Genomic DNA, 14,202 nt, shown 5'->3' with positions numbered 1-14,202 from the left:
TTTCCGTGGCTTTTCATCCACTTAAAAAACACTCCAAACCATGGCCTCCAAAGGCCTGAGTGAGGCCTCCCCTATCTACATTTCCCAGCTCTCTGCTCCACTGGCTCATTTTCTTCACTCAGGTCTCAGTTCAGATGTTACTTCCTCAGAGAGGCCTTCCCTGATCCCCCGGGTACTTTTGATCTCACACCCATTTTATTTCCTTCCCAGCATTTGTCCAACCCCAAAGCATGCTTGTTTATTTGTTAGTCTTCTCACCTGCCTCCTGTTCCAGAATGTTCCCTCTGCGACAACAGGGATCTTTACTGTCTTGTTCAGTGGCATCCGGCAGGTGCTTAATAACTATTTGTTGTATAAAAGAAGGAAGGTAGGAAGAGTGAAAGAAAATTTTCTTTTTTCTTCCCTCCATGCCATCAGTCACCAAGGCTAGTCCACTTTCTATCCTAAATATTTCCAGAATCAACTTTCTCCTCTTTTTGGACTCTTCGCTTCCCAATCAGAACCATTTCAACAGCTTCTTTTGTGGGCTCTCTGTCTTCTATCTCTTTGCTTCCCACCTACATGCCACACAGAGAGCTTCCTCAGTATTAGTCATGTGCTTCCCCTGCTCAACAGCCTTCAGTGGCTCCCAGGGCCTCAGGATAAAATCCAAACCTGATAGTTGACTGGAGCCTTATTTACAGTCATCCCTTCCCAAGAAACCCTGCCATGTACACAGAGAGTCTGAGGACAGGAAGCTACTGAGGGCAGTAAGCTACTGCGGATTTACAAACCAGGAGTTGACCTGGCCAGATTTGCATTTTCTAAAACTCCCACTGGCTGCAGTGTGGACAGGCAATTGGCAGGAGACCAGAGAGATCAGTAAGGAAAGTGTTCATTCATTCATTTGTTCACCAAATGTTTATTTACTACGTTTATTTATCAGTCACGGTGCTAGGAGCTGGGGAAACAGCAGGAGACAAGAAAGACAAGGTTCCTAATCTCATGGAGCTTTGATTCAAGTTTTGGGGCCACAGAAGGGTTAAGGGGGACAGGTAATAAACAAGTTAACCGATAAACAACTTCAGATGGTGAGAAGTCTCTGCTGTGATCTAATGGTGAACAGGTAATAAGGTGGCTACTTTAGACAGGGCAGTCAGGGAAGGCCATGCAGAGGAGGTGACTTCTGAGCCAAGACCTCAGGTGGGGAAAAGCTTGGTATGTTCAAGTAATGCATGTTTAGTGTTGTTAGAAACTGTCATACTCTCTTCCAGAGTGGCTATCCCATTTTACATTTCCATCAGGAATATATGAGAAACCCCATTTCTCCATATACTCACCAGCATTTGGTATTATCACTCGTTTTTTATTTTAGCCATCCTGATATGTGTGTAGTGATATCTCCTTATGGCTTTAATTTGCATTTCCCTAATGGCTAATGATGTTGAACATCTTTTCATGCGCATATTTGCCATCTGTGACATCAGTGAAATGTCTAGTTGTGTCCTTTGCCCATTTTCAAATTGGACTGAACTAGATTTTAAGCAGCTATAAGACATGATCTATGTTTTACGAAGATGGTTCTAGTTGCTTTGAGAATTAACTAAAGAGGCCAAAAGGCGACACAGGGGGAACAGTTAGGAGGCATTGTGGAAGTTCAGGAGAAAAAAGATGGAGCCTGGGGCTGGGTGTTAGCGCTGGACAAGAAGAAAAAGGGACACATTCTGGAATATTCAGTCCTTTGGAGGTAGAGCTTACAGGACTTGCGGGAGGACACGAAGACTCAAGGACTTCCAGGCTCCTGAAGTGTACTTTACAGAGAGAGAAACAGGTTTGGGAGAAGGGGAATCAAGGCTCTGGACTGAAGTTTGAGTTGCCTGTCACCGGCCAAGGGGAGATGTCAGGTCGGCTCTTGGAGGGAGAGGCCACAGATAATGAGAGCTTGACCTAGGGCAGTGGCCGAGGTGGGAGAGGAGGGGTTTGAGAGGCACTGGGAGGGGGAGGAGGGATTAGCAGGAAGCGGTAACTGGTGCAATATCAAAGTGGGAGTGCGGACCTGGAAGTTTCTGATTTCTACGACTAACTACGCGGGGACCCAGAAAAGTGACGCCGACCCAGCCCTGCCCGGAGGGACGCTCCACGAGGGCGGAGGTGCAGGGACGCCAGGCCACAATTCGCTGTAACGTGAGCCAGGCTCGGGCGGAAGGGCGGCCAGGCGCCGACCCAGAGGCTGGCTCCAGGGCTCCGGAGAGAACGCGAGAGCTTCGCCCTCCTTAGGCTGAGGCCGGCAGGGTCCCGGAGGAGGTGTAATTTGAGCAGAGCTTCCGAGGTCACGCGGAGACACCAGAAGGCCTTTGGTGAAAGGATTTCTTCGGGGTTTGAAGGACGGGCGACCTCCCTAAACAGCGCTGCCAGGGAAGAAGGCGGAGGGGGGCGGGGCCTGGAGCCGCGGCCGGGTGTCCACTCGGAAATCTTCGGCTGAAGCTCGGCAATCCCCCCCAACTCCGGCCTCAGCCTGGAGCCCGGGGCCGGTCCGGAAATAGCCGAGCGGATCCGGAAACAGCCGAGAGGACCCGGAAGCGGTGAGCGCCGTCACCAGGGAGTGCGGGAACCCGCCGTTTGCGCAGAGGCGATGGCGGCAGCTGCGCCGGCGGCCGCAGGCGAGGATGGCCGGCGACGGCGGCTGGGGGCCGGTACGTGAGGGTGCGTCCATGCACGCTAGGGGCGGCGAAGCCGGAGGCGGGGCCGAGCTCGGCAGCTGGGGGCTGGTGGGGGGTGAGGGGAGTCTGGAGAAAGGGGCGGGGCCATGTCGCCGGGAAGAGGGGGCGGGGCCTGGAGCCGCTGGTGGAGGGGGCGTGGCCCGGAGATTCGAGGGGTAGGGCCAGTGGCAGGTGAGAGGTGGGACCCAGCGAGGGAAGCGGCGGGACCAGGTGGGCAGGGGGCGGGGCCACTGGAAGGGCGGGGTCGTGTCAGAGAAAGGAGGGGATTGGGTAAGCCGAGGGGCCGGAAAGAGGTGGGACTATAGGCAACACAAGGCAGAGCTAGGTGAGAAGGAGGCGGGAAGGGGCGGGGCCAGGTGAGCGGGGCGGGGCTCGCTGAAGGTGGGAGTAGTCGGGACCGTGGCTGCCGTACCAGGTTGTAGGACCTGCGGATTTGGTGGCCTGGGGTATTGGGGATCCGGGAGTGATGGGAAGAGAGGCTGCTCCCTGTCTCCCACAGGCCTGGACCCCAAGCCCCAAGATGGGGCAAAGGTTGAGGCCGAGTCCGGGGAGGTCGGCCGGCTTCGGGCTGAGCTGGCAGGCGCCCTGGCAGAAATGGAGACCATGAAGGCTGTGGCGGAGGTGAGCGAGAGCACGAAGGCCGAAGCTGTGGCCGCAGTGCAGCGGCAATGCCAAGAAGAGGTGGCCTCGCTGCAGGCCATCCTGAAAGGTGAGGTGGGGACTCCTCCCAGACCCCCCATTAGCCCCATAAGGGGGAGTGCATGACAAGCAAGGGGTCAGGGGCACAGATAAGCTATGGGGTAGGTTAGCAGGGCTGCCTAGCACAGGGCGGGCCTGTGTGCCCAGAGGAAGGGGCGCCCTTTTCTAATTTGCATAGAAGCGCTGCCTGTGCTAGCAACAGCTCTGTCAGTTCTAGCTAACTTTAGCTCGGAGCTTCTCCCTGATCCCTTGCCCCGTGTCATTTCTTGTCCCTCACTGATGACTGATCAACCCTGAAGATGAGCAACTTCTCAGTTCTCTGAACCGGTCTAATTCTCTGGTTTCCTTCCTTCCCCAGGCACCCCTAATCCACAACCCTGCCCACACCCCTAATCCTCACGCTGCTCCCCCAGGCACCGACTTCCCTTGCTCCCTCCCGTCCTCTGTTCCGGGATGCACCAGCTCCGCTTGCCGCAGATCCCCCAGCTGCTTCTCAGATTTCCCCCTTCTCCTCTTGTCGGAGGGCAGAGTCTCCGAAAGATCTTCCAGTCCTGTCCCACTCCTCTGCTGCCACTGCCACTGCTGTAGTGCGGCTCTCGTCAACTCCCTGGGACTGTTGCCCCGGCATTCTCACAGGTCTCTCTCTGTAGTCTGGCCTTCCAGAGTAAACTTCCTAAAATCCTGTCCCGCCATGTCATTTCCCTTTCTAACCGCCGCTTCTGGCTCCAGACTTCTCACATTGCAGGCATCTGCCTGCCACTTGTGCAGTGTGGTTTTCTCCTCGGACGACTTACCGTTATCTACTACGTATTTGTTCTTTAAATAGATCCACTTTTTAAAAACTTACTTACCTTTATTTATTTATTTATTTTTTTGAGGAAGATCAGCCCTGAGCTAACATCCATGCTAATCCTCCTGTTTTTGCTGAGGAAGACCGGCTCTGAGCTGACATCTATTGCCAATCCTCCTCCTTTTTTTTTTTTTTCTCCCAAAGCCCCACTAGATAGTTGTATGTTATAGTTGCACATCCTTCTAGTTGCTGTATGTGGGATGCAGCCTTAGCATGGCTGGACAAGTGGTGTGTCGGTGCGCACCCGGGATCTGAACCCGGGCCGCCAGTAGCGGAGCGCATGCACTTAACCGCTAAGCCACGGGGCTGGCCCAACATACCTTTATTTAAAGGAAACTTCCTGTCCCTATAAGAGAAACTAAGTGTGTCCTAAATGATAATAACTAACATTTATTGAGCACTTACTATATGCCAGGCACTGAGCTAAATGCTTTATGAGTATTTAATCTTCATAACAGTCTCTAGGAGGGAGAAACTATTGTCCCTCTCCATTTTACAAAAGAAGCTCTAAGGCTCAGAGAGGTTAGATAGCTTGCCCGAGGTCACACAGCAAGAAAGCAACAGAAGATTTGAACTCAGGCAGCAGAACCTTTACTTCTAATGTAATACACGTTAAAATAAATAACTATGCAAATAAAAAATGACCGTGTTCCACCCAACATCACCTCCACCTCCCACTGACCTATAGGATAAATTCCAAACTCCTTGGCGTGGCATTCAAGGCCTTGGGAGCCATCCACTGCCACCCTCTCCACCCTTTCCAGCATCTCTCCTCATGCACCTCGTTCCAGCAATTTTCAGCATGCCCACCGTGTCTCAGACACACCATCCACTTTCCTGCCCCTGAGCCTTTGCTCGTGCTGGTTCTTTCCCTGCTTCTCCACCTGCTTGTGTCCTGTCCTGGCCAGGCAGGCCGAGTGGGGGGCTCCTTCCTGTGGGATCTAGAAGCCCAGGAACGGTCCTCTTGCAGCTCTTCTCACACTGCTTCCTAACTATTTCCACGACTCCCTTCCCTGTTGGACCATGGGCTCCTGGTGTCGGGGTTTGTGTTTGATTAATTTCTCTATTCCCAGAGCCCAGCTCGAAGTCTAGTCCAGAGTAAATATTTATGACTGTTATTAGATATTGATTGTTATTGGTATATATTAACAGGAGTAGATACCATATCTTCAGCATTTATTATGTATCAGGAAGAAGGCTGAATACCTTCCAGATGTCATCTCCTTTGATCCTATAACAGCCCCATGGGGTAATCATAAGTGTCCCCATTTTGCGGCTGAGGACACTGATGCAGAGAGGCTAACTGATTACCCAGGGCCATCTCTCCACAAAGCCCACTGTCCTAACCGCCATGGTCAATTGCCTAGTGGAGAGCGTCGGGGATGGAGAGTCCTCTGCTCGCCCACAGCTAGGGCCAGTGCACTGACCCCTCTCTCCTCTGCTCTTCCCGCCCCGCCAGACTCCATCAGCAGCTATGAAGCCCAGATCGCTACCCTGAAGCAGGAGCGGCAGCAGCAGCAGCAGGACTGCGAGGAGAAGGAGCGGGAGCTGGGCCGCCTGAAGCAGCTGCTGTCCCGGGCTCACCCCCTGGACTCCTTGGAGAAGCAGATGGAAAAGGTTGGCGTTAGGATGGCCTACCCCTCCCCCTGGGATTTGGAAAGATGTTGAGGCAGCTAAAGGTGACCGTAGAGCAGAGGGGTTGTTGGTGTCCCTTCCCAGGTCATTGGGAGCAGGGCACCCAGTAATAATTCTAGGTACAGCTCCATGCTCGGCAGGGTCGTGGCTTGCCACTTCCTAGTGGGATGGCCAGGTTCGTTTACCTCCAAAATTAGGGAAAGTTGTGTAGGAGGAAGGGAGCTAACACTTAAGAATACCTCTCATTGGGGGCCGGCCCTGTGGCTTAGTGGTTAGGTGCGCACGCTCCGCTACTAGCGGCCCGGGCTTGGATCCCAGGCGTGCACTGACGCACTGCTTGTCCGGCCATGCTGAGGCCGCGTCCCACATGCAGCAACTAGAAGGATGTGCAACTATAACATACAACTGTCTAGTGGGGCTTTGGGGAGAAAAAGGGGGAAAAAAAAAAGGAAGAAGATTGGCAATAGATGTTAGCTCAGGGCCGGTCTTCCTCAGCAAAAAGAGGAGGATTGGCATGGATGTTAGCTCAGGGCTGATCTTCCTCACAAAAAAAAAAAGGATACCTTCATGCACTAGGCCCTGTGCTCACTGCCTGACAGACTCAGTTTCCCCAATCTTTCCCCTTCTCCCCCCATTATGTCCATTTAACAGATGAGTAAGGTGAAGCTCAGAGAGGCTCAGTTCTTCCCAGGTTATGCACATAAAAAGGAGCAGATTTGGGATTTAAAAATCTAGGCAGTCTGGTTCTAAAGGTTTAGTTCTTAATCTCTGTGGTATATTACCTCTTTTATTATTGTTGTTATTAATAATAGTGGGAAGCACATATTACCAAACTCTTCATCTTTTTTTTTTTTTGTGAGGAAGATCAGCCCTGAGCTAACATCTGCCAATCCTCCTCTTTTTGCTGAGGAAGACTGGCCCTGGGCAAACATCCGTGCCCATCTTCCTCCACTTTATATGGGACACCGCCACAGCATGGCCTGGCAAGTGGTGCCTCGGTGCACGGTGCGCACCCGGGATCCGAACCCGGGCTGCCAGCAGCGGAGCACGTGCACTTAACCGCTATGCCACGGGGCCGGCTCCCAAACTCTTCATCTTTCAAAGCAAGTTCACGTTGTTACCTCGTTTGATCATCACAGCAGCCTTGGGAGGCAGATACTTACCTCATTTTATGCATGAGGAAACTGAGGCTCAGAGAGAGATGGAGGAAATCGCCTGGTTGGAAAGACAAAGATGAAATGGTAGCCCAAGAAAGGAAGGCTTCTAACCCACGGCTTCCCAGCAGAGGCTGCTGCTTGCTTTCAGAGTGTCCCTTAGGGAGCAGTTACACAGGGTGGTGAAGGAGGGGGCTCTGCTAAATTGGAGCCGCCTGGGAGAGCAGAAGGGGCAGCGGGCCTAGAGGCGGGCACTTCCAGTCCTGGCCCAGCTCCTGCGTCCGGCCACTGTGGGCATCTGCAGAGATGTATTCCAGGGCTTCAGAGGTGTGTTGTTTGGGCCACCTTACCCTGCCTGTTGCAACTGTTCACATAGATTTGGAGGGTTAAACTGAACTTGTTTGAGACAAGTTTTTGAGTGATTCAAGAGGTAGAAACGGCATGAGTTGGAAGAGGGTGGTGACTGGCAGGTTTCTGCCTTGCCCAGCTGGGTGGGTGGCAGGGCCATTCTCACTGACCAAGTGCTTGTGGGAGGAGAAATGGCCTCGTGAGCTGGTTCAGATTTGGCTCTCCTAGGGTAGAGGAGGCTGTGCGACATCTAAGTGAAGATGTCCAGAGGCTGTTGGCTGTGCAAGTTCAGCAGGTTCCCAAACCTGAAAAGAGACCAAAAAGAAATGGCCAGCAATTTGGTGGTGATGGGAGTGTGGGAGGTCATATCAGTTAGGATGAGGTTTGAAAACCCAAATCAACAGTGGCTTAAGTAAGATAGAAGTTTATTTTTCTAAAATTCCAGAGGCAGACATTTCCAGGACTGATGTGGTAGCTCAACAAGTCATTAGGAACCCAGGCTCCTTCTGTGTTGCTGTTTTCCCATAGGTAGCTTACTGCCTCATGGTCCAAAATGACTGCTTGAGTGCCAGCCATCATGTCCACATTCCAGCCAGCAAGAGGAGGAGGAGCAGTAAAGAAAAGCACGCCCTCTCCCTTTAAGGAGTTATCCTGGATGTTGCACATGGCACATCCGCTTACATCTCTTTAGCTGGAACTTAGTCATGTGACCATGCTTAGTTACACGGAAGCTGAGAAATAGATGGTATTCTAGAATTTAGGCCATGTGTCCAACTAAAAACATGAGGTTCTATGATAAAAGAAAAAGAAAAAATGGCTGCTGGAGAAGAAGTGTGGTGAGCAAGTGGGCAACAGGAAGATAGGCGTGACCTTGGCCCCTTTACCTACCGTGTGTCCTGGGGCAAGGCCTGCAAGCTCTCCAAGCCTCTGTGTTCTTGTCTCTAAAATGGGGGTGAATGGCGCCTTCTTGGGAGGATTAGGAGAGAGCTCTGCACAGACCTGAGGGGTCCTGCAGTTGGGAGGGGTCTGTCGCTGCCCGACCGCCTCCCTCCAGGCCCATGAGGACTCGGAGAAGCTGCGAGAGATCGTGCTGCCCATGGAGCAGGAGATTGAGGAGCTGAAGGCGAAGCTGCTGAGGGCGGAGGAGCTGATTCAAGAGATCCAGGTGAGGGGCCGGCCAGGGGGCGCTGAGGGAAGACGGGGCGCTGTAGGACCCCGGCCCCCAGCCTCTTCCCTGCCCCTTTCCCTAGAGACGGCCCCGGCATCCCCCTTCCCTGCACGGCTCCACGGAGTTGCTGTCCTTGTCCCGGGACCCGTCTCCCCCGCTGGAGCCTCTCGAGGAGCTGAGTGGAGACGGGGGTGCGGCGGCCGAGGCCTTTGCCCACAACTGTGACGACAGCGCCTCGATCTCCTCCTTCGCCCTCGGCGGTGGGGCCGGCAGCAGCGCCTCCTTGCCCCGGAGCCGCCAGGGCCTGAGCCCTGAGCAGGAAGAGACAGCCTCCCTGGTGTCCACGGGCACCCTGGTCCCCGAGGGCATCTACCTGCCCCCTCCTGGTTACCAGCTTGTCCCAGACAACCAGTGGGAGCAGCTGCAAATGGAGGTGAGTGGCGTGGGCAGGGTGGCCTGCTTGCATGCCGCCGTCTCTCCCTTCAGCAGATGCTCTCTGCACACCTGCTATGTCCAGGCCCTGAGCTAGGGCTGGGGGTTCCACCCTCTGGGAGCTTCCTCCTAGTGAGGGAGCCAGACACAGACGTGCACATGGGCACACGAGGAAGACGGTGTCGCAGGGTGAGACGCCCAGAACAAACTGAATAGGGTCAGGAGGTGGAGACCGGCAGTGCAGGAGACTAAGACCTGGATGGTGAAAAAGAGGCGCGCTTCGAAGATCGGGGACAGAAGGAACTGCAAGTTCAGAGGCCCTGAGGATGGACAGGCTATAGTATGTCTGAGGAACAGGAAGGCCACGGAGGAGGAGAGGAGAGATACGATCAGAAAGAAGGCAGAGGGCCGGCCCCGTGGCTTAGCGGTTAGGTGCGCGCGCTCCGCCGCTGGCGGCCCGGGTTCGGATCCCGGGCGCGCAGCGATGCACCGCTTCTCTGGCCATGCTGAGGCCGCGTCCCACATACAGCAACTAGAAGGATGTGCAGCTATGACATACAACTATCTACTGGGGCTTTGGGGGGGGAAATAAATAAATAAATAAAATTATTAAAAAAAAAAAGAAAGAAGGCAGAGTCCGCAGGAGGTTGGCCTCCGGGGCCTGCCGTGGTGTTTGCATCTTAGACAAGGAGCAGTGGGAAGCCTCTGCAGGGTTTAGGCTGAGGAAAAGCCTGCTCTGCTTTAGGCTTTTAGCAGATCACTGGGCCTCTGTAGGAATGGACTGTAGGGGGGAGGAGGCGACAACAGAAGTGGGGTGGCTGGTTGGGAGATGCCTGACAGTTTAGAAGAAGGTAGTGACTGGGACCAGGAGAGGGCAGCAGAGGTGGAGAGAAGTGGGCGGGTTTGGCATCCACTTTGGAGGCGGAATGGGCCTGCTGGCGGGTTGGTCGTGGGGAGTGGAGAAAAGAGAGGAGTCAGCATCCGTTCCTGGGCTTTTGGCTTGAGTGACTGCGTGGATGATGGCGCCACCCAGTGAGATGCAGAAGGCAAGGCATGAGAGGCGTGGCGAGGAGGGAAGGCCTCCCCTTGGAGGGCGAGGCTGAGGCCAGGGTCTGTGGCAGGGGCGGCAGCTGCAGAAGGACCTGGAGAGCATCAGCCGGGAGCGGGACGAGCTGCAGGAGGGTCTGAGACGGAGCAACGAAGACTGCACCAAGCAGGTGGGTCCAGCCTCCGCTCCAGCCCAGCGGGGCCTCTGGCCCCCGCCTCCTCCTGAGCCCCCATCTCACCCTCGCCTCCTTCCACCCACAGATGCAGTTGCTGCTGGCCCAGGTCCAGAACTCAGAGCAGCTGCTGCGGACCCTGCAGGGGACCGTGAGCCAGGCCCAGGAGCGGGTTCAGCTGCAGATGGTGAGGTTGGGCGCCGGAGCAGGAGTGTGAGGGGAATTGGTTGAGGGGGCACGTGGAAGGTTGAGGCACCTGTCCTGCCTCCCAGCCGCTCGGGCTTCGTCCTGGAGTTGCTGCCAGGTGGATAAGAGGGTTTCCAGGGCATCTGGCACCGTGGCCAGAGGAGAGGCTTTGCATTCAGACCAAGCCCACCATGCACTCGCTCTGTGAACCTGAGCTGATCCCACAGCTCAGAGCCTCAGCCTTGCCACCTTGAAATGGAGATAATGGGACCTAGCTTGCAGAGTCGTGAAGATTAAAAGCAGGGATTGCAAAGTCAGATACTTCCCGAGACCAAATGGGAGATGTGAATGATTGAACTGGGCCAGGTGTGAGCCAGGAAGGGGCAGCATTGCCAAGTAGGAGTGCGTGCAAAGGGCCTGCTGCTCCTCAGCTCCCGGACTAGAGCCACGTGGGAACGCGGGCACCATGCTGCTGGGTGTTCTGATTTGTCAAGAGAAGCCAGGAATCTATGCAGTCATGTATATAGTAGTCTCCCAGTTTTTCAGGTTAGCAATTTTTTTAATTTAAGCTTAAAAAAATATTTAACACGGCCAGTGGCTGCCACTGTGTGATCTCCAAGTCATCAGGGAGGGTGTATAAGGAGCTTGGGAGCCAAAGACACTTAACAAAGGGTGTTTCTTCCTTTCTCAGGAGAGGAGGAGGGCGTGGGCTTTCTGGCTATCAGCAATGGCCAGGAGAGGGTTCAGGAATTGCCCTCACAGGGCACCGGAGACTCTCCCCCTCATCACCTTGTACTAACTGTCCATCCCCAGGCAGAGCTGGCTACCTCCCACAAGTGCCTGAGCCACGAGGTAAAGCGGCTGACTGAGGAAAACCAAGGGCTCCGGGCCGAGCAGCCGCCGTCTTCAGCCCCCCGGGGCCTGGAGCAGGATGAGGGCCAAGAGGAATCGCTGCCCAGCTCCGTGCCGGTAAGGGGGGTGTGGGCGCTGGGGGCCACCCTGTCGGCCCTTCCTTTCTGTACGCAGCAACGCATTGACGTGGGACCATGGGACTCGAGGACAGACCCGGGCTGCTGTGTATTAGCTGCGTCACCTCGGCCAACTCACTTGACTTCTCTAAGGCTCAGTTTCCTCATCTGAAAAATGGGACCGCACCACCTTCTCAGCATTGGCACGAAGAGAAAATGAGTTGACAGAATGCTTGACGTGAAGAAAGCAGTAATTGGGTTTGTTGGTTATTTGTAAGTCACGTGAGATCCACAGAATTGAATTCATCATAATCTTTGGTCATAACAAGCTGTCATCATTGATCTGTGCATGGCCTTGGTTGATTGAATTTATTAAAAATAGGAAGATCACCCGGAACCTTTGCTCGCCCTGAGAACTACAACTGATATCTCCTTATGTGCACCCCCCGTATTGCTAGGCTCTGTTTCTGCTCTCCCGAGCTTTATCATTCCCTTGTTCTTTTGGGGGATTGTTCTTATTACATATACATGTCTGCCTAGACAAGGGAGTGCTAACTTGAGTTGGTTTTGAGCTTTATAAAAGGGTGTCTTGCTCTAGGTCATCTCCTGGCACTTTTCACTCAGCACCGTTCCTGAGGGTCCTCCACCATGCCGGAGGGGTGTGGCTGCTGTGGAATGTTCACTGCCGTCCCAGTGTCTTTGTCCACTCTCCCATGATGGGCATTTGGGTTGTTTCCCTTTTAAGTTTCCTTCTTCCTCCCTTCCTTTCCCCTCCCCACAATCCCCATCGAGCAGGTGGCCCCTGTGGCCTCCACTCCTCCTGCCCATGCCCAGCGGGTGACTTGCATCCGTTCCAGGAGCTGCAGCAGCTGGTGTGCCGCACGCGGCAGGAGGCACGGGCCCATCAGCAGGCCCAGGAGCACGAGGCTGAGCGCCTGCGGATTGAGATCGTGACGCTGCGGGAGGCCCTGGAGGAGGAGACGGCGGCGAGGGCCAGCCTGGAGGGGCAGCTGAGGGTGCAGCGGGAGGAGACAGGTGAGGGAAGAGGAGCCGAGCCACCCTGCCCCCGCTCCCAGGGAGGCTGACCTCCCCACAGGGCACCGCCTGGGTGCCAGTGCGCCAACGAGCCTGACCTCTCTTTCTTTGCTTTCCACACAGAGGTGTTAGAGGGTGAGTAGGGGCTGGAGCCCGGCTGGTCAGGGCAGGTGGGGAAGGAGAGAGGGTGTGGGCCTGACGGCTTGCCCCGCCTGACTTCCCAGCCTCCCTGTGCAGCCTGAGGACGGAGATGGAGCGGATCCAGCAGGAACAGAGCAAGGTGAGGCAGAACTCAGGAGCCAGGCTGGGATGACAGGGGAGGGGGCGGCAGTGTGGAGAAGACACTATCCGGCCCCTGCTGGCCTTGGTCTCCCTCAGGCCAGGCAGCAGGAAGCCCTGTGGCAGCCACCAGGCTCAGGCCTCACAGAAGAGGTCAGAGTCAGGGGTGGTGTGGCAGGGGCTCCCCGGTCCAGACATCCTGTTTCTCTGGCCACATACCCTCCTATCTGGCCCAAGGCCCCAGCTCTGCACCCCATCCCACAGGCCCAGCTCACAGACCTCCTCTCAGAACAGAGGGCGAAGGTGCTGCGGCTGCAGGCAGAGCTGGAGACCAGTGAACAGGTGCAGAGGGACTTCGTACGACTGTCCCAGGCCCTGCAGGTACTGCATGTCCCCTCCCCACCAGGCTGGCATGACTCTCGGTGACTTGTCCTAGGTCTCGCAAGGACAGTGCCCCAATCAGGGGAGTCCTCTTCCTCCTTCTGGGGCCGGCATGATCCTTTCCTCTGAGCTATTGCTCAAAAAAAAGTTGAAGATCTTGTGTGTCCATCTTTGACGGACACGTGAAGACCGTTGCCCGGGGCCTGGCCCACAGACGTGCAGCGTGCTCATTACGTCAGCCCCACCTGCCCCTGCCCACACTTCCTCAGGTGGCTCTCTCAGGACCCATTTCTTCCCATGAACCCAGTTTCGCTGTGGGTTGGGGGAGCTGGGGCCTGGGTACACTGGTCCTGGGCCCTTGCCCCTCAGGGGTTGGCAGGTGGGGTGGGGGCCTCATTTCCCCACCAAGGGCCCTCTGCTTCCCTCGCCGGACCCCACAGGTGCGCCTGGAACGGATCCGCCAGGCAGAGAGTCTGGAGCAAGTGCGTAGCATCATGGACGAGGCGCCCCTCAGGGACGTCAGGGACATCCAGGACACCTGAGGGCAGAACCGCCCGCCCTGGGGAGACTGCCTTTCTCCACTCCCGGACTGTGAGGCCTGGGCTTGGGGGGTTTCAGAATGGAGTCTTTACCCTCTCCAAGCCTGGGTGGAGGTGACAGGGCCACCTCTGCTCTGTCCCTCCAGTGCCTCCTCCCAGGGGTGGCTGGGCCTTCTGCTCCCAAGGATGACACCTGGGTGAGGGTCCCAATCCCCTTCTGGAACCAAAGGTGCAGGCTCAGCCCTGCAGCTTTCTGGCTGCCATGCTGCCTCTGAGTCCCAACCCTCCTGCCCGCCTCCCCAGCCAGACTAACAGCCACGCCTGTTATGACCGGTCGTCCAGCCCCCCGAGGCACAGCCGAGCTGAGAGTGGGGGGTGGAGCCTCGGGTCTGTGTCTGTCAGTGGGCCCTCCACACGCGCACCTTGGGACAGGCAGCTGCTTTCTGAACTGCATGACACTAAGATGCTTGTCCCCAAGATGTGCACGGAGGCAAGGCCAGACTGTTCTGTCATTTATTTTCAATAAATAAGCAGCTCAGCTCAGTCGGTCGCCTTGTCCCTGCAAGCCCCACGGGGTCGGGGGGGGGGGGTTGGCAAGGGGAGGGTTGC

At 55.6% G+C, this 14,202-nt stretch overlaps 1 protein-coding gene across 2 annotated transcripts; it reads left to right on the top strand.

The window, feature by feature from the left end:
• Window positions 1-2,015: 2,015 nt before the first annotated feature.
• Window positions 2,016-13,946, top strand: RABEP2 (rabaptin, RAB GTPase binding effector protein 2). 2 transcript variants are annotated; one of them, XM_058569764.1, is made up of 13 exons: window positions 2,016-2,672; window positions 3,199-3,408; window positions 5,708-5,865; window positions 8,440-8,550; window positions 8,636-8,986; window positions 10,107-10,202; window positions 10,294-10,392; window positions 11,205-11,360; window positions 12,217-12,394; window positions 12,518-12,529; window positions 12,619-12,674; window positions 12,938-13,054; window positions 13,495-13,946. In XM_058569764.1, exons 1-13 carry the CDS (start codon window positions 2,612-2,614, stop codon window positions 13,594-13,596), a joined length of 1,707 nt encoding a protein of 568 aa, XP_058425747.1. In that variant the 5' UTR covers window positions 2,016-2,611; the 3' UTR covers window positions 13,597-13,946. The 2 variants fall into 2 exon arrangements, with proteins under 2 accessions (XP_058425747.1, XP_058425748.1); XM_058569765.1 differs by having other exon boundaries at window positions 2,016-2,682.
• The last annotated feature ends 256 nt before the right edge of the window (window positions 13,947-14,202 follow it).

This window comes from Diceros bicornis, chromosome 26, assembly GCF_020826845.1.
Source record: "Diceros bicornis minor isolate mBicDic1 chromosome 26, mDicBic1.mat.cur, whole genome shotgun sequence".
In the NCBI taxonomy this organism is placed as follows: Eukaryota; Metazoa; Chordata; class Mammalia; order Perissodactyla; family Rhinocerotidae; genus Diceros; species Diceros bicornis.
The sequence above is the reverse complement of the archived record's forward strand: the minus strand, read 5'-3'. Positions and strand labels throughout refer to the sequence as shown.